The sequence below is a fragment of the Parambassis ranga genome, unplaced genomic scaffold (genome assembly GCF_900634625.1).
Source record: "Parambassis ranga unplaced genomic scaffold, fParRan2.1 scaffold_21_arrow_ctg1, whole genome shotgun sequence".
NCBI classification, from domain to species: Eukaryota; Metazoa; Chordata; class Actinopteri; family Ambassidae; genus Parambassis; species Parambassis ranga.
The window spans coordinates 155,335-181,151 of NW_021144767.1; the positions used below are offsets into that span (position 1 = coordinate 155,335).

The 25,817-nt window shown below is 44.7% G+C and overlaps 2 protein-coding genes and 1 non-coding gene across 3 annotated transcripts; all 3 read right to left on the bottom strand.

Annotated features, from left to right (window-relative positions):
* Nucleotides 1-1,036: 1,036 nt before the first annotated feature.
* LOC114429844 (mitochondrial ubiquitin ligase activator of nfkb 1-A-like) lies at nucleotides 1,037-4,511 on the bottom strand. Its single transcript, XM_028398460.1, has 6 exons — nucleotides 4,474-4,511; nucleotides 3,901-3,979; nucleotides 2,187-2,346; nucleotides 1,809-1,896; nucleotides 1,373-1,728; nucleotides 1,037-1,258 (listed from the first exon to the last, which is right to left on the bottom strand). The coding sequence occupies exons 3-6, from the start codon at nucleotides 2,307-2,309 to the stop codon at nucleotides 1,037-1,039; spliced, it is 789 nt and encodes a 262-aa protein (XP_028254261.1). The 5' UTR covers nucleotides 2,310-2,346; nucleotides 3,901-3,979; nucleotides 4,474-4,511.
* A 3,859-nt stretch (nucleotides 4,512-8,370) lies between these two features.
* LOC114429845 (centrosomal protein of 55 kDa-like) lies at nucleotides 8,371-13,295 on the bottom strand. Its single transcript, XM_028398461.1, has 10 exons — nucleotides 13,272-13,295; nucleotides 12,501-12,593; nucleotides 10,814-10,867; nucleotides 10,576-10,720; nucleotides 10,245-10,360; nucleotides 9,742-9,935; nucleotides 9,455-9,530; nucleotides 8,985-9,056; nucleotides 8,741-8,866; nucleotides 8,371-8,574 (listed from the first exon to the last, which is right to left on the bottom strand). The coding sequence occupies exons 1-10, from the start codon at nucleotides 13,293-13,295 to the stop codon at nucleotides 8,371-8,373; spliced, it is 1,104 nt and encodes a 367-aa protein (XP_028254262.1).
* Nucleotides 13,296-19,150: 5,855 nt separating this feature from the next.
* LOC114429941 (5S ribosomal RNA) lies at nucleotides 19,151-19,269 on the bottom strand. The gene has a single exon (XR_003669968.1). It is a non-coding gene; the product is annotated as a 5S ribosomal RNA (ribosomal RNA).
* Between the last annotated feature and the right edge of the window lie 6,548 nt (nucleotides 19,270-25,817).

The window sequence follows — 25,817 nt, forward strand, 5'->3', positions numbered from 1 at the left end:
TTCATGATATGATGCTTAAACATTCAATGTATTACCGTCAGGCACAAAGAATATGATGAATGCCTGTCAAAACAACACTTGTGTCCACCTCCTGGCAACAAGAGTGATTACATTAATACCAGTGATGAATGGAGATTGTTCTGGGTTTACCAGGAACTTTACAGAGCTAGTACTGTCCCTGTCTATCTAGAGCATCTTTGCCAGGTTTTCCCCATCAGAAGCTCGACCATACTCCTTGTCACCCCATGCTGCTGTACTTTATACTCAATTTACTGTTGTTCCCCACTTCAGCTTTGCCTCTTGGAATGCCAGGATAGGTATTTCACCACATTTAAAGATCCAGTATAGTGTGAAATGCAGCATTGCTTGCTGTTAAAAGGCTCTATCAGCATAGTGTAAACTTTTATCTAGGTTTCTGGGTAAGACCATTGATCATGTTTTCTGAAACCCAGAAAATATGTTATTGTGTGGAGGTATCCAGGGGAGTTAGGATAACCAAAAGCGATGTGTTATCTTCATCATTTTATACGTTTAATGAGTTGGTTGGATTCTTGGTTTTAGAGCATCCCCCTATATTGTGTTCTGTTCTTTTCAGACTGCCTGTAAACAGTTAGAAGGTGGAATTTCTCTTTTTAAATGAATGGAGTAGCAAACGGTAACAAGTGAAACATCCTCATTAAGAGAGATACTTTACTGACACAGAACATCATGGCCAGATATTTACAGTACAATTGGAGGCAAGGCAAGCTTTATTTATATAGCACCATTCATACACAAGGCAATTCAGAGTGCTTTACATAAGATAAAATCACAGAATAAAACATTTTAAAACACTCAATTAAGAAGGAAATTAAAATCATAAAAAGAATAAAATCATAACATCAAATGTTGTGACAGAGCTTGGTAGCAGGTGTAGCAGCAGCATGTCCACAGTTCCACAGTATACGGTTACATGGCTGAGAGAGGCAGATGACAGATGTTCTCCTGATTATTTTCCCCATCTTCAACAGGATTCCCTCCTTTCGTTGTCACGCTGTCAGCGAAGCTTTCCATGCAGGTAGAGTGCCGCTGCACCGGCTAAAGCAAATATAACAGCAAAACGCTTCCACGCTTTGGTCGCAGCGCTGTATTGTTTTCGTAAAGTGTCATAGTCTGCCATGCTCAGAAAGTACTTAGTTCCATCAGAAGGGGGTCTAAGATTCAGGGTGCCATCTGGGTCCAGCGTCAGCTGGCCTACACCAGTAACACGTGTGCCCACCTGAAAAAAGGTGCATATTTTCATAATGTATTGTTACTATGTAAATTATTAGTGATAAGCAACAGACATTTTGTTGTGAATTAACTATTAAAATAACGAGCATTGGTAACTGACTCTAAGCATTTCCTCGGTCTCCAGTCGACTGTAGGACTTCACCCCGCTGAAATACCATCCAAGAACACTGAATCCATGGCTGACCTGGAGAAACCTCTTGTACAACATCTCCATGTTCAGTCCAGAGGCCTTCAGTGGACAATGGACTTGGACTGCAGTCCCATCCGAACCCCTTAATACGAAGGGCACCGATGTCACTTGTTTGTGCAAGACTGGCTTATCATGACTCTTGAAAAGAGCAGAGTAAAGGCTGCTCAATCCCAGCCTGGGCTCTGTGACTTCCACTTTGTGCACCACACCAACAATGTCTTCATGACACTGACTCCTCAGTGGCTCGCCTACAGGCTCCACAACACCTACAATATATACACAAACATACAGTATGAAGTGGAAATACATAATCATCACTTGTTTGTATTGATCCAGTTCTGGTTACCTTCAACAACAGCATACTGCAGACGTGCTCCTGGTGTAACCTCCAAAGTGTCTTTAAGGTTTCCATCTATGTTGATGTGGGAGGCATTCTGAATATGACACACACATAGTCAGATGGCACATGGAGGTTTTACAAACTTGCACATTACACTGCATGACCATCACCAACAACATGTTAAAGGGCTGCAAAGGATTTTAGTTAAACAAGTAGGAGAGCTTTTCTCAAGCATTTTTGCATGGTGTACTTCTTTGTCAGAGTCTAGTGAGCTGTCAGCATGCACTGAATGCAACAGTCCCTCTGTAAGTATTAGCAGTCAGAACCGCAATTCACTTTGCAGACTACTGCTATATAATGTTAATGAAATACATTCTTACTCACATCAAGCTCATCTGCTGTCTTCTTCTTCTTTCTATACATATAGTAGCAAAGGCCTGAAACAGCCAAGCCGGCCCCAAGACACAGTGCCTCTGTCAGTGAAAAACCGAGACAGAATTTCGCCATTTCCTCTGGATGCCCTGTCACGGTCCTAAGAGCAATCCTGCACAAACATAAAACATGTAAGAGGACTGTGAGATGCATCTTCCTGCATCTTAGCCATGTACTCAACTCCGAACCAACAGCAGGTGGAAATTAAAGCTGCAAGCAGCATTGCGGGCCCTCGCGCACCTTGCGACCCGCAGGGCCATTGCAGTTTCCTGTCCTATGCTCTTCTCTCCTCTCATTTCCAGAGACGTAGAACAAAAACATGTTTAAAAGAGAAATTTCCTGCTGGGAGGTGGCGCTATGACCGTGTCATCATATTAGCATATATATCTGTTCAGACTCGGGTCCATAGCAGTACTGTAAGATTTTGTCCACATTGCATGAAGTATGTTGGAGGTATGGCAGAAAATACTGTGTTTCTTTGTATTGGCAAATGGTCAACTTTGAGGCCACGCCCCCGCCACACCGTAACTCTTTTGTAAGAGTTTTGGAATGCGTCTGTTCCCTATGGTGTCCTGAGTGGACACAGTGAATTTCAGCCCAATTGGATGAAGTATGCGAGGCGTGAAAAGTTTTGTAGCAGGGTGACAAATAGGCAAAAAATGGCCACAAAAGTCAAAATGGCGGACTTCCTGTTGGGTAGTAATCCCTAAGGTTTCAATAGGGCTCTTGCACCATTCGGTGCTCGGGCCCTAACTATTACTGAGTGGTTACATGTTATTTCCTTAACAATCAGCCCTAAACTAAACTCACTTTAACAATAACTTGTAAACTTGGCCACACTTGTTGTTACTTGACACACTGTCTGTGTTAAAAGTCCAGTTAAATGAGAATCCGTATCCTGTCGGTCTACCCCAAAGTGGCATTTGGCCTGCCTCGCTTGATGAAGTGGCATGTGGCGATCTCAAAGTGCCATGTCTGACTGTGTTAGTGGCATGTGGCGATCTGTGGCTCACATGCCAGCTTCTGGGGATGTTTTGGTGCCATTTAATGCCTGTTTTGGACTTCATCAGTAGGACAGCCTGCTCTAGCACCATGTGTCACTCATATATTATAATATATGAATGTATGGATCTTCCAGGGGTTCGTACAGCTCTGTGGCTCATATACCTGTTTTTAGCAGAATGCCACTGTCTGTGTCTGTCAGCGGAAGACAAGGAGCTGCACATAGCTAAACAGCAGCAGTATATATAGCGGCTTCCTCAAAGCTCCAAAGTCCCAGATGAGAGGAGAGATGGGCCCTGCCTCTCTGTATGAGGCGCTGTAGCCTAATGTGAAATGAGGCCTTCTGCCTCTTGATGAGGTTTGATATAGTACATGGACATGGGATAAAACGCTGCATTGGGGAGATGAAAACATAAACCAAAAGAATAACCCGGTGATGAACGTGCAAAGGTGTGCGCTATGGTTACGGTATGATGTGCTGCGTTATGTTACGACACGCTGCGGTCAACAAAAACTGTGGCCACCCAGCTTCTTCTCTCCTCCTAACACCTGTGACGGTGAGTGAGTGCCCCTTTAATAGAATCCGGTTGTCACCACCTACACCACGTGACGCAAATATTCCCCATCACCATGACAACCATACGACAAACAACAAATTACTCACTATATGTCTGCTCCAGTCTTCCTTCTAAGACTCTGACGACAGTCCGCTCGTCTCAACAGGTTTATTGGAAAGTGTGAAACTGAAAACAAACACATACAACTAATTACCAACAGTCAATATGCATTTATGAACTAAAACTGAATTCAGTATTATTAATACGTTGTATGTCTAAATATAAATGGTTGATGAGAGTTTGACTCCTGCAAGATTAAGTAAATTCAATACAAATGTTTTAGACGTGTGTGTTAAATGCAGGGCAGAGAATTGTTGCAGTTTGCACCAAGATGAAAGAATTTTGGACAGAAATTGTAGAAATAATGCAGGAAATCCTACAAATCAACATTGAACTAGAACTTACATGTTTTTATCTTAGGCATCCCTCCCAATAGATACAAGATAAAACACAGAGAGCAATTTGTTGATATATGTTTGTTACAAGCAACAATGGTCCTACCAGCGGCTAGCGCCCTCTACAGTCGAAGACCACAACAGTCAAAGAAGCACTCGATCAAATGTAAAAAAATGTCAACACAAGCACAAAACCACACCATAAAGTCACAACAAAGTACTCACTATATGTCTGCTTCTGTCCTGTAACTACTGAACAACTACACAACAAAAAGCTGAGTGACACGTACCTTTGAACCGCTCTCTGTCTCCATGGTAACATGACGCTTTAGATGAGCAGCTGGGACTCTTAAATAACCACGTCATAGAATGCAGTGAGCATCTGTTTCTAAATAAATTATATAAATAAAGCTGCCTTTTTATAACAAAACAGCTGCACTGCCACCATCTATGGCTCCTACAGTATATATGATTGCTGTTAGCCGTTCCTGTCCTGATCCAGACTGTTGTCGGCAACACAGGGGAGAGCGGTCTCCAGGGCCGAAGGGCGGTGTCCTCCGGGGCCAACTCCCTAACCCTGACTCGGTAGCAAAGAAGGATGGAGGTGGTGGTGCACTGAGTACTAATGAGGAGCATTATTTCCAGCTGTGCTGAATGAACACCAGAGAGAACACAGCAGCTCTTCACTCCAACATGCAGCCTTTTGCAACCCACATAACACAGACAGCGTCTCACTTCCTGTCACCGCTTTATTGTGGCGGGGTGTGTCCCTTTAACTTCCGGGGCACAACCCCGCGTTTCCTCTCGCTCCATGGCCGCTGCCGTCCCTGTGCTTGGCGTGCTCCGGTTAGCATTCTGGCAAAAGTAACGATTAAACTGCTTCATGACCCAAACGAACCGCGCCGATTGAATCTACATCATCTCCGTAAATATCCACTCAGCGGCGAGTCATTTATTGACCCTGCGAACTTTGGTTTATTATCGAATGCGGTGCCGCGGTCATTCACAAAGCCTATAGGCTAACCGCTAGGCTAATGGCTAAGCTAACGTTGTTAATACCGGTCTTTATTTTAATAGACCGTGCTATTTGTGTTACTTTTATGGCCGAATGTTAGGCATAGTGTTAGAGTATCGACTGAATTCTTTATTATTGGTTGTTTTGTTCGTTTTGTATAGTTTTTGTTGCTTTTGTGGTTAAAGCCAAACCGGCCTATGGTGCTTCTGAACTGACCCATCGACATGCACAAACAAATTGTTTGTTTACCTAAACATTTAAATGTTATGAACCTGTGATTAGCTTATTGCTGATTTAATTTGATTTATTATAAAGTGCATCATTAGCTTCACCTTTACCCAAAGCTTGAAAGTTGAATGATTGATTTATAAATGTTATCATTAAATAACCTGAGCGTTATATGCTGTATGACCAATAGCATTGATGGTATTATTTATTCATCATTATGCATCGTTATGTATGGATGTATTTATTTACTTTCTTGATGGAAGATCATTTCATTCATACTGAATTTTAATGTGTTTGTTTGACCTTGTTTAGGTCAGGTTTTTTCCTTTAGCTTGAAATCCAGTTCAACATGGCGAGCTGCCCGATCACCCTGTGACGCTGTAGGATTATAAAAACCTTTTTTTTGGCCTCCTACTACGGACCTATTTGAGTTTTCCCCATTTTTTTTTCTTGAACTCAAACCTTTTTTTGGAACATTGAATGAACTATTGTTTCCTGAATGAACTGAAATATGGACAGAACTGCAGAGTGACCTTCTGTCATCACAGTTTGGATTGTTTATTGTGCATATTATTACTGAATACCTGTTTATATATATTACATAGTAATAAATACATTTATTATCATTCATAACTTGCTGTTACTGTCCTATTGCATATCTGCTTATTACATGACAATAATATATTTATTTGAGCTCTATTATTTTCTTTGGTGTCTTATTCACACACTCAGCCTCCATAGCCGAAGCTACTTTTGTTGCTTTATTACATCTATGGCCCCATAGTGCGTTACACTTTCATATTCAGCTGTGTAGCTCGGCCTCTTGCTGTGCTCTGTTTCCATTCAGGCTGATGGAAGCTGTAGAGATGACAGTGATGCTGCAGCATCATCATCCAGGGAGCTCAGACTGAAGGAGGGCCTGTCCTCTGTGAGCTTCTGTGTTCCTCTGACGGGGAGATGCGTGTGGTGGATCTGCTGGTTCAAGAGTCTGATGGCTGAGGACAAGAAGCTGTTTCTGGGTCTAGTCCATGTGCGGATGCTTTGGTAGATCCTGCAGTGAAAAGAGTGTGTAGCTGAGGTGTGTGGGGTCTCTGAGGGTTTTCTGTGTTTTCCTGAGTGATGAGTAATGAAGGTGGTTTGCAGGGAAGGCAGGTGAGAGCCAGTGATGTGCTCTACTGTCTTCAGCACTTGTTAGAGACCTGTGGTCTGCAGCAGAGCAGCTTCTGTAGCAGGGAGGGGTGAAGATGTCAGTGAGGACCTCTGAGAGCTGGTCAGTGCTTTGAGGAGCCATCCTGGAATGCCATGTGGCCCAGGTGACCTCTGCTCCTGTCTTTGTAGCCAGTGATGGAGAATCCACATCCACACCCTTCATACTTTTACTCTGAATCAACAATAGATGTGTCCCAATGCAAGACGTTTGTTCTTCAGGTGTGTACATTTGTGCATCATCAGCATACCATGAAATGTGTGTGTGAGTATGAACCCCAGGAGACGTGTCGACAGAGAAATGGACCCACTAAAGGTCCCTGTGGGATTCCTCAGGTGAACTCTGACTCCTGAGGCCTCAAAGAAGTGTCTTTTGTCTTTTCACAGCTGGTACCTTTTCAAAGAACTGAACTCAGTCCTCTTTAAGTGGACCAACAGAAACAGGTCTCAGTTCTTTTTGTGTTCACACTGTGAGTTTATTGAAAGAGGACCAGCTTCTGGTCCAGTTCAAGGTAGTTGGGGCCTCAGTCCTCCTTCTGTTCACACCAGGTCCTCTAGAGCTCTCAGACCCCCAGTGCACTGAATTCTGGGTAGTTTAGGTTTGTTTTAAAGGGGCCTGGGTACAGTTGGAGTATTCACGTATGTGGAAAAAATGCTGAGTCATGGATCTGTTTGTTTAGAGGGCTGAAGGGGACCAAGTGTGAAAACACCCTCAGATTCAGATATAAGAGAAACCAGACTGGTCCAGTCCCACAGAGGCCGATCAGATTTTAAAGAAAGATGTGACCAACTGTGGCTGCACTGAAACGCAAGGTCACTTTGTGTAGATCAGCTCTGACTCAAAGTTCTGGATGGATGTTTTGGTGACATGATGTTGGTTTTACTGCTCAAAATACTGATCCTAGAATGTATCTAAAACTCATTTCTTGAATGCACACTTTGTTAAAACTGTCTGTCTTTAGTTGACTGCAGATAACAGAGGAGAGAAGGTGAAGGACACACTGAACAAAGGAGGAAGCAGCTGGAGCTGTGACAGTGTGTGAGTCCCTCTAGTGGACGCTGTGGAGTATTGTGTTGTCTTTGCTCCACAGGTTTTTGTACAGAGTTGAGCTGTTTCCTGTCACTGTGGGCTGCAGAGCACAGTAGTACACAGCAGAGTCAGTCACTGCAGCTCTCCTGCCTCACATTACTGTCCTTCAAATGCTAAGTAGCTTCAAACAGTGACAAACGTATTATGAATTTTCCTCTAACTTACGAACCTCATTGGCCTCGTAGCTCTGGGGGAGGTCAACCAATCTTCTAAAACAGTCTTGACTAAACACAGTGAAGAATTCCTCAGCATTTCTTCATCTTCTTCAAATATCAGTTTTAAGGCGGTCCGTTTCTTCCACGTGTCATTCTCAGTGCATCGGTAATAACATTCTGTCTATCAATGAACGTTGGTCCGTTTGGAAATTAAATACCGGTAGATCCTCTTGGACTCTTATTTTTAACACATTATAGTGCAATGAAAACAAACGAAAATAGCTTTTTAATAAATATATGAATTTTATTTTTAACATTTATCAATTAAGTTCAATAAAGTCACTCTGACAGCTACATATAGAAGAAATGTTTGTGATGGTGGCGGTGCTGATCTGCACTGAGGCGCCCGGTGAGAAAACGACATGCTTTCACTTATCATAACAGTCGTCAATGTGATCCAGAAGCTCCCTGTGACGGCTGGCGGGATACTGGGCCTGACAATATGGGCACTCCAAGAAAGTCGTCTCCAGGAGGTTGACGTATTTCCATGGCGATGTGGGGCCAGGGTCAGTAGTAAGGCGCTCAAAATTATTGTACGAGCTGGGCTCTGAAGAGCGAGCATTAGGCTGCATCTGAAATAGGAAAAAACAAATGCACTTGTAGAGCAACATAATATGCACATTCCAAGAGGACAGTGGAATACTCTACTACTCTACTGTTAGAAAGCAAAGAAAATGGCATGAGAGTCATGAGGGTTTGACTTCATATTGATGAAACTATAGATCACATAACACTTACAGCAGACTCCAGATTAGAAATCTGATCTTGGGTCTTGTGAAGCTCCTTCAGCACTTTATGTAGCTGGTGCTGAATGCTCTGACGATCATTTTTTTCATTTGCAAAGTCCTTGGCAGAAATCTGGATCTTAAGAGGCAGAACCACAAGTATGAACAGGCGTACGTTTAAGAGAATGCTGCCCTCTCCTCTTCTTCTATTTGACAGGTCTTTTTGTAGGTGTGTGCTATAATTAAGAGAGTGTTACCTGTTGTTCCAGGGCAGCGATTCTCCTCTCGTCTCCATTTCGGTTCAGAAGAGACTTCTGCAGCATATTTACCTGTTGAAGGCCAGATATTAGGGCAAATTTTGTATAGTGCCTACAATGCTGCTGTATATTAGAACATGGAACTAGATTGTATCTAAAATGCAGACATCCTCATTTTATTTAGTGAAGGATGATTTTGTTTGACATTTACAGTGCTGTATTTGTATTTTTATTCAGTCTGAGCAGACTTTGGTTTAATCTACAAACCACTCCTACCTCCACCCACCTGTGCAATATGTTCCTCTCATTCTTTAACTGTATCCATCTATCTGTATTGTGTCTTTGTAGGTACTTTTATTTACCCTATCTGCGCTGTTGCAACAATGCAATTTCCCCATTGTGGGACAAATAACGGGTTCTTAATCTTATTAACTTTAGTTAGTGGAGGTAAACAGTGAATTCATGCTCACCTGCAGCAGAAGTTCAGCAGACCTCTTCCTCTCTTCCTCCAGTCTGATGTCCATACTCTCCAGTTCTGCTGCATGCCTGGACACATTGTTTGTTTTTTTTTTTTTGTTTTTTTTTTTATTTTAGATACTGTATTAATCCCAGAGGGAGTGTTAATTCAAAGGTCAGTACAACATTAGTTTTTGGCATTAGTATTAATGAGAGGAGGTAAAATTGCCGATTGATGACATGTTAGCAGCTCAGCGTGAAACCTTATTGATCCGACGTCAACCAGAGCCAGCAGCTTTACCTGTTGCCAAGTCTCTCTGCCTGGAGCTGCATTTTGGCTTCCTCCAGCTCTTTGCTCTTCTCTTCATACTTCCTCAGGAAGGATGACAACTCGCTGCACTTGTCCTCGTACTTCCTCTGTTGCACTAACAGCTCCACCTGGAGCCTGGTGACCTGCTCCTTCTGAGACTGCAGCTCAGCCTGAGCCTTCACGGTCTGCAGAGCGAAAAAAACACAATTTGCAGAATGATGTTTTCTTTGTTGTCAGCTCAGTTCTGAAAAAGACTACTACAGGTCAGTTATAAAGATGACTGAATCCACAGAATATGCATGTTCAGTGCTCTAGCTGCAGCTGCTCTATTCTGATTCAGGGTCAAAATCTTTTAACAGAGGCAATGTCCCTAAATCTGTGAAGATGTAAACATTTTCTCACCAAAGCTGCAGAAGAGGCCAATATATGCATTCATGGATTCAAGGGCAACAGAACTTCACTTTCATAATTACATGAAATAATGCAGCATTTACCTGGTTCCTATGTGCACTGAGCTCCTGCTGGGTTCTAGTAACCTCAGCGTTTTGGCCCTCGAGGTCTCTCTGCACCCCTAAGCTGAGCTGAGGTTCCTTTTCTGGACCTGCAGTAGCTAAAAAAAGAAATGTTAGTAAGCAATTGACCAACATATATTATGCAGGAGCTTTACAGCACAACCAGTATGTAGGACTTACATGCCTAAATCTTTCTAACTATATTTCATAGCCTATTACATGGCCAACAAAATTAAGTACTTGTTAACTACACTTTCCTAGAAGCTTTCCATGTACTTTATTATTGTAGAAAATTATATGAGAGCAGTATCACCCTCTGAAGTGGCCCCTTGCTTGGGTTGTTGCCGCTTTGCTTGGGCCAACTGCTGTGCCAGCTCCACTGCGTAGGCAAGGACGGACTGGATGTAGACCTCTCTCTGCTGGTCATACACCAGCCGCTGCAGGTTCTTCTCCAGAGCCTGGTGGTGAGACACACACGCCAATAAAGACAAACTGAGTCCAGGTTTTTTTCACTTATTTAAATAAACAATCAATCAAATTATTAGGCTTACATCTCTCAACTGCTCTTGCACTGATGCAGAGTCTCCAGGAGGTTCTTGTCCATTCTGAAAGGAGAAACAAAAATATTTAAAATCTGAATTGTGTTTGTGTCAACATTTGTTTCTGAGAAGACAAGTGCTGCCTCAGGGCGTCCAAACACTGGATGTGTGTACTGAGTGTGAGTGTGTCTGCGTGTGTTAGTGTGCGTGTGTGTTAGTGTGTGTGTGTGTGTGTTAGTGTGTTTGTGTGTGTGTGTGTTAGTGTGTTTGTGTGTGTGTGTGTGTGTGTGTTAGTGTGTGTGTGTGTGTGTTAGTGTGTGTGTGTGTGTTAGTGTGTGTGTGTGTGTTAGTGTGTGTGTGTCAGTGTGTGTGTCAGTGTGTGTGTGTCTGTGTGTGTGTGTGTGTGTTAGTGTGTGTGTCTGTGTGTGTGTGTTAGTGTGTGTCGCTGTGTGTCAGTGTGTGTGTCTGTGTGTGTGTGTTAGTGTGTGTGTGTCTGTGTGTGTGTGTGTGTTAGTGTGTGTGTGTGTGTTAGTGTGTGTCGCTGTGTCAGTGTGTGTGTGTGTGTGTCAGTGTGTGTGTGTGTGTCAGTTTGTGTGTGTCTGTGTGTGTGTGCTAGTGTGTGTGTGTGTGTCAGTGTGTGTCGCTGTGTGTCAGTGTGTGTGTGTGTCAGTGTGTGTGTGTCTGTGTGTGTGTGTTAGTGTGTGTGTGTGTGTTAGTGTGTGTGTCTGTGTGTGTGTGTGTTAGTGTGTGTGTGTGTTAGTGTGTGTGTGTGTTAGTGTGTGTGTATGTGTCTGTGTGTGTGTGTGTGTTAGTGTGTGTGTCTGTATGTGTGTGTTAGTGTGCGTGTGTTTGTGTGTGTGTGTGTTAGTGTGTGTGTGTGTGTGTGTCGCTGTGTGTGTGTGTGTGTGTGTGTTAGTGTGTGTGTGAGTGTGTTAGTGTGTGTGTCTGTATGTGTGTGTTAGTGTGCGTGTGTGTGTGTGTTAGTGTGTGTGTCGCTGTGTGTCAGTGTGTGTGTGTGTGTGTCAGTGTGTGTGTGTGTGTGTGTGTGTGTGTGTCGCTGTGTGTCAGTGTGTGTGTGTGTGTGTCAGTGTGTGTGTGTGTGTGTGTGTGTGTGTCGCTGTGTGTCAGTGTGTGTGTGTGTGTGTGTTAGTGTGTGTGTGTGTGTTAGTGTGTGTGTGTGTGTGTGTTAGTGTGTGTGTGTGTTAGTGTGTGTGTGTGTTAGTGTGTGTGTGTGTGTTAGTGTGTGTGTGTGTCTGTGTGTGTGTGTGTGTGTTAGTGTGTCTGTGTGTGTGTTAGTGTGTGTGTGTGTGTGTGTGTGTCTGTGTGTGTGTGTGTGTTAGTGTGTGTGTGTGTGTGTGTTAGTGTGTGTGTGTGTGTCTGTGTGTGTGTGTGTGTCTGTGTGTGTGTGTGTGTTAGTGTGTGTGTGTGTGTGTTAGAGTGTGTGTGTGTGTGTGTTAGTGTGTGTGTGTGTTAGTGTGTGTGTGTGTGTGTTAGTGTGTGTGTGTGTTAGTGTGTGTGTGTGTGTTAGTGTGTGTGTTAGTGTGTGTGTGTGTGTGTGTTAGTGTGTGTGTGTTAGTGTGTGTGTGTGTGTGTGTGTGTGTGTGTGTGTGTCTGTGTGTTAGTGTGTGTCTGTGTGTGTGTCTGTGTGTGTGTCTGTGTGTGTGTGTGTGTGTGTCCTCGGTGAGGAGCTGGGACTCACAGCCTGCTGCTCGTTGTCCATCAGTCTGCGGTAGCAGCTGCCTTCATACTGACTGATGACCTGATCCACGGCTGCACTCAGGCTCTGTTCGATCTGCACACACACACACACCTGCAGGTCACACTGACGAACGCCTCACCCATCAATCAAAGCTGCAGCCAATCAGAATCATCCACAGCCAGGCCACTTGAGGGAGGACGCTCACCCTCTGTCTGTTTATGAGCAGCAGCAGTGTGACCCAGGACGGCCAGGAAGCCAAGGTACTGAGGAGGAGGAGGAGGAGGAGGAGTCAGGTCAGCGTGTAAATGTTACAATAAATAATGGCACAGGGTACCAGCAGGGGGCAGCACTAAGAAACAAAACTGGATTTTATTTCTCACAGTGTTCAGTGAAACCCACCACACATCAGCCGAGGGACACAGGTAAAAAACAGCTGACTGAGCCCTGGATGTGGTCGCAGCATTTTCCCACGTGACCTGAATGCAGCATCGGACGTTACGATGACTCACCGGCAGCAGCAGGAACCTGATCTCACAGGTCGCTGCCACACATCCAGCCACGCTGACCGCCACCACCGCACCGATCACCAGCAGGCCCACGGACACCACCTGCAGCTCCTCTGCACATACAGAGACAGAGACACACAGAGACACAGAGACAGAGAGACACACACAAACAGAGACATACACACACACACAGAGAGACAGAGACACATAGATACACACAGAGACACACAGAGAGACAGAGGTACAGAGACACACACACACACACCTCCAGCCATCCCTTCAAACCCATGTCTTCCAGCCCAGTCACAGTGCCGGAGCTGTCCAGCATCCAGGGCTCCTGCCCGCTGCTATCTCTGCTGGAGCTCTCCAGCACCCAGGGAGCTTCCAGGCATCCTCTCTGCCCTGCACACTGCCTCCCAACGATACTCACGCTCGCCTGCTCACCCCCACACCCTCCTGCTAGCCCCACCACAACCTTGCGCACCACCACAACATGCACCCCTCACTTGGCTAAAGCAACTAGACCGTGCCAGCAAAACCTTTGTGCCCCTGGTGCTGTGAGTAGAACTTCGTGCCCCTGGTAGCACAGGTGCGAGTAGCTGTGACTCTCTTAAGGTAGCCAGAATTATTTTTCTGGTGCCCCTGGTACTGTGCTGGAGCTCCAGGAGGGAGAGTGTGACGGCCACAGGGCCTAATGCTTGTTGTGTGTTTGTTCCACTATGGTTGCAGGTTTCCATCAGGGTGGCGCTGTGTTGATTGATCCTGCACTGCAGTCTCTTCTCTTCTCCTGCATTCACCACATGCCAAATTGGAGGGGGGCCGTCCAATCGGTTGTGGTAAGGTGAATTTTGCTGTCTTTAGACAATTTTTGTCATGCGTCCTTTTTCCAGTTTACTGTCGGCGTTGCAGGTCCAGTGCAGCGAATTTGGTTGATTGCAGCGGTTAATGCTCTAGGAGACACGCAGGGTTTATTGTGCTGGTGTTTGTATTTTTTTAAGGCTGGTGTCGGGGCTAGAGAGGGATATGTGTGGCTGTGTGTGTAGCGGCTGGGGCCCCCAAAACTGAACTCTGTAATGCAAAAACAGACGCTGTGTGCGGCGCACAGCGGCTGTGCGCGCAACATAGCAGGACAGCGCGCGCACCGGACAGAGATGAGATGTCCTCTCCTCCTCATCAGAGCTGTGAGGAGGAGGGAAAAAACATCGGACGTTATCACCCTGGATCTGAAAGAGCCAGTGATGCTCTTAGGTGTAAAAGTCGGATTAGGATGCAACACAGCCGAACTGCCACCCCCCTGAATCCCGAGGCAGGTGGCGGCTACAGAGAGGTCAGATAAATCACTGACTCTGAAGCACACAACAAATCAGTTTTAAGACACAAACTTCAGTGAAACTGTATCCAGAGGCTCAAAGGGCGCCCTGGTTAGTGCGCGTAAAACTAACGCCAAATCCCACTGAGGAGCATTTCTTATTGGCGCCCTTCTGGTCACTGGTGACAGGAGGAAACGCATATAGAAGCATCCGGGGCCACGGCCGGTGCGCAAAGAAATCCACTCCCAGCGGAGGATTGTCCAGAGCGCCCAGAGAAAACCACAGAGCGCACAGCGCATTCTGGCGTCTGGCAAACAGAATATTTCTACAGAATATTTATTACAAAAATAAACAGGAAACAACTGCGCGAGTTCAAACCTGCCAGCTTCCCTCTCATCGCTGTCAGAGTCACAGCCACACACGTGGCCGGCTGGCTGATCGGCAATCATTATTATTGTTGTTCAGAAATTATGCCGGCTTTCACAAAAGCTCGGACAACAGTCACTGCAGAAACATGAGTCCACGCATCATCCACGATCCATTCACATATGCTGGCGTATCGCGCGCGGCGCTCCCTCCCAGTAAAGCTGTGCTCGCTGTCTGCCATCCATCGCTCCCACGCCGCTCGCAACTTAACTTTGAACGCCCTGTTTACGCCGATGTCCAGCGGTTGGAGTTCTTTGTTAACACTCCCGGGACTACGGCAAGCACTGAATTCATCAGCTTCGCTTGGTTTTTTTACACCGGCGGTAAGACGGGCGCTCGCGCGCCCATGTCTTCCAGCCCAGTCACAGTGTCGGAGCTGTCCAGCATCTTGGCCTTCTGAAGGCTGCTCACACTGCCGGGGCTGTCCAGCATCCAGGGCGGAGGGTGAATTAGAGTGCGGCTGTCCGTCAAGGACGCAGCTGCATTTAGAGAGGCAGAAGTTGTCTTTGGTGAGGGACGGTAAGCTGGCTGCCGAGCTGTTGCGCCCGGAGGGTTTTTCTGGGGTACCGGTAGCGCACTGGGATTTAATAATTTTTTTTATTTTATTTTATTTTATTTTTTTCGTGCCCCTGGTACTGTGCTGGAGCTCCAATGTGAGGGCCACAGGGCCTAATGCTTGTTGTGTGTTTGTTCCACTATGTTTGCAGGTTTCCATCAGGGGGGCGCTGTGTTGATTGCAGAGACAAAACACCTGGCCAGTGTTCTGAATGAAGTATTTAGCTCCACTTGATCCTGCACTGCAGTCTCTTCTCTTCTCCTGCATTCACCACCTGCCAAATTGGAGGGGGGCGTCCAATCGGTTGTGGTAAGGTGAATTTTGCTGTCTTTAGACAATTTTTGTCATGCGTCCTTTTTCCAGTTTACTGTCGGCGTTGCAGGTCCAGTGCAGCGAATTTGGTTGATTGCAGCGGTTAGGGTTAGGGTTAGGGTTAGGGATTTCCCATTCAAAGTCAATGGAAATTGGACGCATTCCATATTTCCACATTCCAACTACAAATTTCCAAAATTTTTCCCATTGACTAGTATTGAAACCGGAATCTGGCAGTCAAAATCTGGGTGCAAAATGTGGAATTTGAACTTGACCACTAGATGGCAGGCAGGCTCCACCATTCCAACTTTCCAACTCCCATTCAAGTGAATGGGCTCATGTAAAAGAATATGAAGATGGATGGCGATCACAAAATGGCGGACAATGGCATATATAGGAAAATGGATGGTGATTCCAAAATGGCGGACATGATCGCAAAATGGCGGAAATGACCACAAAATGGCTCTGCGCTCGCCATTAATACACGTAAACAGCTCAAACACCTATATACTTGCTCCAAATGGCTTCAAACGTTCTGCACATGGTCAGAGCACCGCCCTGAACGTCTCTATGTCATCATCGGGCTGCCCGTGGCGGTGGCGATCGTTCGCCATGAAACATCAAATGCTTATAACTTCGCCATACATGGTCCTATCGTCCTCAAATTTTTTTTATGTCATAACACTCTGCCCCCGGACATGTCTGCATGCTCATGACTCACCTGCACAGCGCCACCTACAGGAAACCGGAAGTTAGTGCTTTTTTGACAGTTTTTATGTATGAATCACATTTTTTTTGGATGCTTGGTGCACAGACTGGTCTCCACTGTTCCCTATGATGTCCGACTCAACCTAGTGGACACATACAGAACTACAGAAGGTTATAACTCCAGCACAGATGCTCCTAAAATTCTCAAATTTTTTACAGGGGATACAGACCCAACCCTCACCATGTGTGGACATCTGCGGACAGCGCCACCTACAGGAAACCGGGAGTAAGTGCTTTTTTGACCGTTTCTATGTATGAATCACATGCTTTGGGATGCTTGATGCACAGACAGGTCTCCAGTATTCCCAATGATGTCTGAATCAGCCTAGTGGACACATACGGTACTACAGAAGGTTATAACTCCAGCACAGATGCTCCTAAAATTCTCAGATTTTTTACAACATGTATGTAAACATAAAGCAGCAGAGCCCAAAGAGCTCGAGCTGCAGAGTAAACAGAGGGAGGAGGAGGCAGATCCCCGAACATGAACCAGAGACAGTGGTCACTGACAAAGGCTTTACTGCAAAACACTCATGAATATCCAGGTAGATGACTTAAAAAAGTGAAGGTTTAGATTGAGTAATCTGCAGCATGAATTAATGGTGTCTTTCTGAGTGCTGTGATAAGACATGCAATTTTAGCAGAATGGCTGAACAGTCATCACATCACCAGCTGAAATAAATCTCGTTTTTCTCAAATTCCAAAATATATCTAATAATGTAATTATATAAGTTTATACACTCAACAAAAATATAAACGCAACACTTTTGTTTTTGCTCCCATGTTTCATGAGATGGACTTGAAGATCTAAACTTCATTCCAGATACACAATATTACCATTCCTCTCAAACATTGTTCACAAATCTGTCTAAATGTGTGATAGTGAGCACTTCTGCTTTGCTGAGATAATCCATCCCACCTCACAGGTGTGCCACATCAAGATGCTGATCTGACATCATGATTAGTGCACAGGTGTACCTCACACTGCCCACAATAAAAGGCCACCCTGAAATGTGCATTTTGTTTCTGCTTTATTGGCGGTCTGGGGACTCAGAACCAGTCAGTATCTGGTGTGACCACCATTTGCCTCATGCAGTGCAACACATCTTCTTCGCATAGAGTTTATCAGATTGTCTATTGTGGCCTGTGGAATGTTGGTCCACTCCTCTTCAATGGCTGTGCGAAGTTGCTGGATATTAGTGGGAACTGGTGCACGCTGTCGTATACGCCGGTCAAGCACATCCCAAACATGTTCAATGGGTGACATGTCCGGTGAGTATGCTGGCCATGCAAGAACTGGGACATTTTCAGCTTCCAAGAATTGTGTACAGATCCTTGCAACATGGGGCCGTGCATTATCTTGCTGAAACATGAGGTGATGTTCATGGATGTATGGCACAACAATGGGCCTCAGGATCTCATCACGGTATCTCTGTGCATTCAAAATGCCATCAATAAAATGCACCTGTGTTCTTCGTCCATAACAGATGCCTGCCCATACCATGACCCCACCACCACCATGGGCCACTCGATCCACAACATTGACATCAGCAAAGCGCTCACCCACACGACGCCACACACGCTGTCTGCCATCTGCCCTGAACAATGTAAACCGAGATTCATCCGTGAAGAGAACACCTCTCCAACGTGCTAGACGCCATCGAATGTGAGCATTTGCCCACTCAAGTCTGTTACGGCGACGATCTGGAGTCAGGTTAAGACCCCGATGAGGACGACGAGCATGCAGTTGAGCTTCCCTGAGACGGTTTCTGACAGTTTGTGCAGAAATTGTTTGGTTATGCAAACCAATTGTTTCAGCAGCTGTCTGAGTGGCTGGTCTCAGACGATCTCGGAGGTGAACCTGCTGGATGTGGAGGTCCTGGGCTGGTGTGGTTACTCGTGGTCTGCGGTTGTGAGGCCGGTTGGATGTACTGCCATATTCTCTGAAACGCCTTTGGAGACGGCTTATGGTGGAGAAATGAACATTCAATGCACGAGCAACAGATCTGGTTGACATTCCTGCTGTCAGCATGCCAATTGCACGCTCCCTCAATGCTTGTGGCATCTGTGGCATTTTGCTGTGAGACAAAACTGCACATTTCAGGGTGGCCTTTTATTGTGGGCAGTTTGAGGTACACCTGTGCACTAATCATGATGTCAGATCAGCATCTTGATGTGGCACACCTGTGAGGTGGGATGGATTATCTCAGCAAAGCAGAAGTGCTCACTATCACACATTTAGACAGATTTGTGAACAATGTTTGAGAGGAATGGTAATATTGTGTATCTGGAATGAAGTTTAGATCTTCAAGTCCATCTCATGAAACATGGGAGCAAAAATAAAAGTGTTGCGTTTATATTTTTGTTGAGTGTATAATGATATGTATTTCAGTATGATTAATATAATTAGGCTTTGGTGATAACTGTTGAAGGATCTTTATTCTTCATATTTAGGCTACATGCAGATAGGTGTTAAACTTTTATAAATGTATCTTAGTCATGCTGTTTCACCTACATGATTCACAAAGAGCCATGGCTCTCACGATAATCTATTTAAAGGAAAAAAAGAAGGCAAAAAAATAATTATTTATGATCATGAAATCGGTATCGGTGATACTGGTCCTGTATTTACTTGGTATCGGATCGATACTGAAATCTTCAGTATCGCCCACCCCTACAGCGCACACCAAGTGAACAAACAGGACAGTGTCAAAACAGGAAGTGACGCAATACGTTACCAGACGCAGTCCTCCCTTGGCCAAGGGAGGCTCAAGCTTACAGCACCTGGTATTCCCAGGCGGTCTCCCATCCAAGTACTAACCAGGCCCGACTCTGCTTAGCTTCCGAGATCAGACGAGATCGGGCGTTGCTAGAGCAGTATGGCCGTGAGCTTTAAAGAAGAAAAAGAGAAAAGACCATGTTTCACCTCTTTCTGAGCCTCGTTAGTGCAGTAGGCAGCGAGTCAGTCTCATCATCTGAAGATTGTGACTTCAACCCTCACGAGGGGCACTTGTTTTAGAGCCAGAATACAGATTACAAAGAGCACACTGTATGTTTACATGTCATCCAGGTCATGTTCATAGAGACCACTGAAGCGAGGCGTCTGGACTTGTAGAGTTTTCTTGAAGACGTTTCTCTGCTCCTCCAAGCAGCTTCATCAGTTCTACCTGTTGGTGGGAAACATGCTTTATATGTGGAGGAGGACCTCAGTGGGTCTGGGTCAAACAAACAATAGCACTAAATGTGTCCATACTTACCTGTGATGTTCTGGCTGCCTGGGCCAGGTGTGTCTAACGACTGGCTAACGCAGACCTGGGCAAAGTACGGCCCGCGGACCGTGCGCACAATAGAAGAAGAAACAGAAGAAGAAAGAAAAGAAGAAGGCAGCAAGAGTCAGCTGTCAGCACGGCATCACCGCTAACGTGTTTCCCACCCTCGTTTCTTCTAAGCTGCAGCACTGCGTCATCCCATCTACTCTTTGGAGAGACACGCTGTGTACACTTTAAAAATGCTGCGCGACTATGCTGAAATGTACGGTAAAGCGTGAAGAAACGCCACGGCGCATTCAGATGTTTCCGCGGAGCTGCAGCCGACATCTGCTCTTAAAAAGCTCAGACCTTGTCCAACTTTCAGAGCTTTGGGAACTCTAGGTTTGAACTCTAATGGTTTTCTTCTGTAAAAATATCTTCACATCATCTGCTGCTCTGTGCGGAGTGTGTTTCAACATACAAGCAGCAACACTCAGAGTGGACCTGGACACACACAGAGGACAGAGGAGAGAGCAGTAAACACACAGACCGGTTCACATCATCAACTCCCTCCGCCACACACTGATTCTGTGGTGTTTTTCCGCCAATGCCATTTTATAATATATCTATCTTTCCATTCATTCAACTCTGCGCAACTCTCTCTCTCTCCTCCCGTCCGCGTTCACACACATAAGCGCACATGCACGCGCACACACCGAGAGCAGCTGATCCGCCCGCTCCTCCTTTCAATGCACCATGACTGTTGAAGGAAAACCCGGACCGGCGGATATGTTCACAGAGAAGACGACCAACGTTCTTGATAATGGAACATCGCACCCTAACTCAGCACAGACAGAGCTGGTAACGCAGCAAACATTATAGGTGATTTAAGGTGAAACGCGGTTGCGGTTGAGATAAACTACGTCATATGACAATAGTCACATATGAATAATAACATCAAAAGCTGTTTTATTAATCAGTTAGTTGCCTTTAGTAGTTCCATATATCTGATTATAGTATTTATGCTATTAATGTATTTATGTGGTTAAATCACATTATTTATTTGAACCTTTATTTTACCAGAAAATCTCATTTTACAAAACAAGAACAGGCTGATATATGAGGTCAGTGTTGACTTCATATAGTGAAATAAAAACCTTCAGCTTCAGATGTTTTTGTATGTTTTTGTGGCCCTTTGCTTTTCTAATGGAAGTCTATGTGGCCCTCGCAAAAAAAGAATTGCCCACCCCTGGGCTAACGACTATGAGACTGGAGGGGGACTGGTGGACAGCCCTTTGTTCTTGCTGTGAGTCTGTGCAGACTTCCTGGAATGGATGGAATCACTGCATTGTATGTGGTAGAAAGATGATGTCTGAGGCCTCCACCTCTGTTAAGGGAAGGTTCTTCCAGCTTCACATAGATGCTTCCTTGACTCCTCTTTCAAACCACCTTTCCTCTCTGTCTAGGATGTGGACATTGTTGTCCTCAAAGGACTGTCCTGTTTTTTGTAAATACTTGTTTTCTATAATGATTTTTCTTTAATGTTGTTAAGATTTCAAGCTGCAACTCGACACAAAACAGATGACGGCGGCCACTGAGTAGGTCTCATCACAGATGTAATGGCAGCTGTTCTGTCCCTCTCCTGACGTTCTCTAGCTTGTCCACACTTTGAGCTCCGAGCATTCATGGAACGTGTGCTTGCAGCTGAGCCTCAGACCTCACCTGGCAACAAGGAATTCTATTTTCTGATTGGTCGATAGGTCGCTAAGTCCAGACAGCTATATGAGCGCACAGTAGTCGCCTTTTACTCATTTGCAGTATATTCATAGGAGTTTCAGCTGAAGCTGAATAATAATAATAACTATTTATATAGCACTTCTTTAAACACACAGTTTCAAAGTGCTGTACAATAAAATCCAAACAGGAACAACAGTGCGTGGTTAAAATACCATCCAGTCAATTCATAAAATAAGATAAGGCAGGAATTGCACAAGGTGAGTCAATAAGACATAAAACAATTTAAAATGTTAAAAGTAGAATAAAATAAAAATAAAAATAGGCCCGTAAGATAAAACCAGGGTAATAGCATAAGCAAAAAACAAATAACATACAATAATGTAAAACCGTGAATGAATGGATAAATAAACCGGTTTAGGAAAACACTAAGCGATAAAAGTGAGTTTTAAGAAGAGATTTAAAAGAAGACACTGAGTTTGCCACCTGATATCCTCTGGCAGGGAGTTCCACAGACAGCAAATGTGCAGTCACCCTTTGTGATTAGCCGGGATTTGGGGACTGATAGGAGGAACTTTCCAGAGGATCTCAGGCAGAGTCCAGGCTGGTGAGGGGTTAAAAGGTCCTGCATATAAGAGGGGCCGAGGCCATTTATTGCTTTAAAAACCATCAGTAAAATCTTAAAATCAATTCTAAAACTCACAGGGAGCCAGTGAAGGGCAGCTAACTGGTGTTATGTGGTCACTTCTCCTGGTATGAGTCAGAAGCCTTGCAGCGGCATTCTGTATTAATTGTAGTCTGTGAATATTATGTTTACTGATACCACAGTAGAGGGCGCTGCAGTAGTGTAGCCTGGAGGAAATGAATGCATGTATAACTGTTTCAAACAGAGGTGAGGGGAGGAATGGTCGAATTTCTCTTAATTGCCTTAGCTGTGCGAAACAGGATTGTGGAATGCGGCGCTGAGGCCTAGGAGGATTCAAATTGAGTGCAGACCAGAGTCAGCTGCCAACAGAAGGTCATTTGAGACTTTTAGAAGTGCTGTCTCCGTGCTATGCATGCTCCGGAAGCCTGACTGGAATTTCTCAAAAATGTAATTGTAACACTCGACCATCATTTTACAGTCAATGTTACCACAAAAAACAAACTAGGGACGTTATCAATTTCAATTGTTTAATGAAAAGAAAAGACCAACTTGGATAACTTAAACCTCACTGTGAACCAGTGTCCTGTTAAAGGGCTTGCCCCACAAAACAATACACTCCCACAAGGAAACAAAGGTTTTTTCCAATCTAAGTATTTCTCACCCAACCAAAATTCCACCCCTTTCCCGCAAAACTTTCACCACAACAGGCAGTCCAAAAGGAGGCCGAAGGCACATCCTACCAAGAGAGAAGAAAAGGAAAAATGTCCGTTTTCTTATCCTGTGGGTGGCAATGTCCATTCCATATGAAAGGTCCCATAAATCCCAAAGTCTTTGAAAGGTAACAAAAAGAAAGTCCAAAACACAAGTTGTAGCAAAAAAAACGAGTTGGGAGCTTCTCCCTCACTCACCCTGGACACCAGGGTTTCCATCCGGGCTTTGTGGTGAGGTGATTCTCTTCCCAGTCTTTATTCTCACTTAAGGTTTGGTGTTTAGCCCCTTCTCAGATGTTCAGAGTCCCTTCTTGTGTATTCGCTGGGGTCCCTTTTCACAGAAAACCCCCGTGGGCCCTGAAGAACCACAGACTCCTTTCCTTCCTGGTTCTGGGTACTATCTCTCCCCCCTCCCAAACATTTCTTACTCGCCCTTTTTCAAAGCTAAGCCACACCCAGCTAACCGGCATGACACAGGAAACACTTCTCCCCAAACAGGAAGGAAACATACATATACACATGCACATACATTTTCTCATTTTTGTGGTGGTGCCACATAATTATTGTTCATGAACGAAACTGGGAAGCCACAACTTTTTCTAGAATGTTAGATAGAAATGGCAGGTTAGAGATGGTCTGTAATTACTTAGAACAGCAGGATCGAGTGCAGGCTTCTTTAAGAGAGGGCAAACGATGGCATGTTTGAAAGAAGATGGGACAATGCCAGAGGAGAGAGAACCATTTACAATGGCTAGGATACTGGGACCAACCGTGTGAAGTACATCTTTTAAAAACCAAGAAGGGATGCAGTCTGAGAGGCAGGCGGTAGGCCTCAACTGCAACAATGCGTTCCAGTGAGGGGAGTGAAATCTCATGAAGCCGTTTCAGAGTGAAAGGGGTGGAGCACACAGTTTTTGGTTCCACAAAGACAGAATGGAATTGTTTGCGGATGTCACTGATTTTAGTTGTAAAATAGTTCATCGCATTTCTCAGGAGAGGGTTCAACGGGCTCACTGGCAGGGGGACTCAGAACAGAACTGATTGTTTTAAAGAGGATTCTGGGGTTATTACTGTTAGTTGTAATGATTGTAGAGAAATGGGTATTTCTAGCTTCTTTTACGGTGTGTGGATATTTACTCATTAATTGTTTTAGGGTGACCAGTGATGTGCTTTGTCTGTCTTTTTTCCATTTCCTCTCAGCTCTCCTGCGATCTCTTCTTATGTTCCTAGTCTCTTCATTTAACCAAGGCAGGACTGTGGGCTTTAAAACTTTACATCTAGCCGGAGCTATGGAGTCTAAAATGCAAGAGCTATTAAAATTACTAAGCAGCTCCTCAACTGTGCTGCCGTTTTCCTTTTCAGATTCCCAATTTTCAATAAAAGCTTGACAGAAAATCGGGGCAGAGAGTGAGCTCAGAGGGCGAGTGGATTTTTTGATAGGTCTATGGTGAGGAAGGAGTGGAATTTGGAACTGCGCTGTGATCTGTGACAGGAAATGGTGTTAGGGATACCTGTTCTACATCAACACAGTTTGAGATCACAAGATCCAAAATGTGAGCTTTGCTGCGGCTGGGGGATTTTACATGTTGGTTCAGATGAAAAGATTGTAGCAGTTTAATGAAGTCGGAGGCAAGTGGAGAAGAAGTAGGACAACAAACGTGAATGTTAAAATCCCCTAAAATGATGAGCCTGTCATATTTGACCATGATGATTGATAAAAATGTGCAAATTCCTGAATGAAACCAGAAATGAAATAAAACCAGAAACTCAACACAACAACACAGTGACAGGTCGGTCACACTGTAACTGATGCTTCACAACAAGTTGTGTAACTTCTGGTGTTTTTCTTTACAATCAGCCTTCAGATCTCATGATCAGTGAAATATGAAGGAAGTGTCAGAACCGGTCTGACAGCTGGGTGACTCTGCACTCAGACCTGTTCTATCCACTGTTAACCCATTCATGTCAGTGTTGTATCAGGTGTCCTGTTTTCAAGGTAATGAAATAGATGGATGATAATATCCTGAATTTCCCTGAGGGACCTCATCCCTGCTGCACTGTGTAAGGTGTGTGATCCATGCTGCTTCTGCTCAGTGATTGATACTCACAGTGAGGTCTCATTCAGTCAGCAACCATTCTCAATAACACTGTTAGACTGTAGCAGACACATGTTGAATCATGTCTGCCCTCAGGAGCATGAAGGTGTGACAGGAATGCAGGTCACAGAGAGTCCGGCTGCGACAGCTGATTCTTATATTTACTGTATTTGACTTCAGGGTTTGCAGCACATTATGTCGACCAAGTCATGTAAAGAAATCGGTCCAGACAGTGTTTAGCTTGTGTGTTTTCTTGTTGTCTGTCAGAGGCTGGGTCGTGGCTCTGCTTCAGAGAGTTGGCTGCTGACACCCGGCTCCCAGCTGAACCAACAGTCTGTTTAAACCTGTTCAGAGTTCCTAGGAAGTCATGTGACCACAGAGGCTCCTCCTATGATGAAGTATAAACACCCTGAACACTGACTGCTCTCTGCTTCGTCACAGAAACCAACAGCACAGGTAAGACTCACTCACTGGGAAGGAATAATGAGAAAATGCTTCCAACATGTTGAGTGCAGAGTTTTAATGTGGACATTAGCTGGATAGATCAGTAGGAATCAATGGCTTTTATGTTATCATGTTCTATTATGAAGGTGACATCATAAGGTCACAGGTAAAGTATAAAAATGTTGACGTTTCTTTGATGGCCACTTTAGCTTCAAGATGGGAATGGTGGCCCTGTGGCCATCTCTCCCCAGATGAAAGCTCTGAGTGTTACAAGAATGTTTTTAGCATGGCCACTCTCTTCCGTGTAGTCTACTGTGCTTTATTTCATCTTTGAACAGCACATATATGCTCTGGTATGCAGAACTTATAAATAACCATGGTGGGCCGCCATGGACAGAAATGCCAGGGCCACATTTTAGTCCCAGGACAGCCCTGATAAAGAGAATGTAGTTTGGTTGTAACAGGATCAACTCATTGTAAACTGGTGTTTAGAATTTCAATACATCACCCTTATCAATGTGCAGCTGTGAGGAGGTTGTAGCCTACTGAGATGTGAGTGGA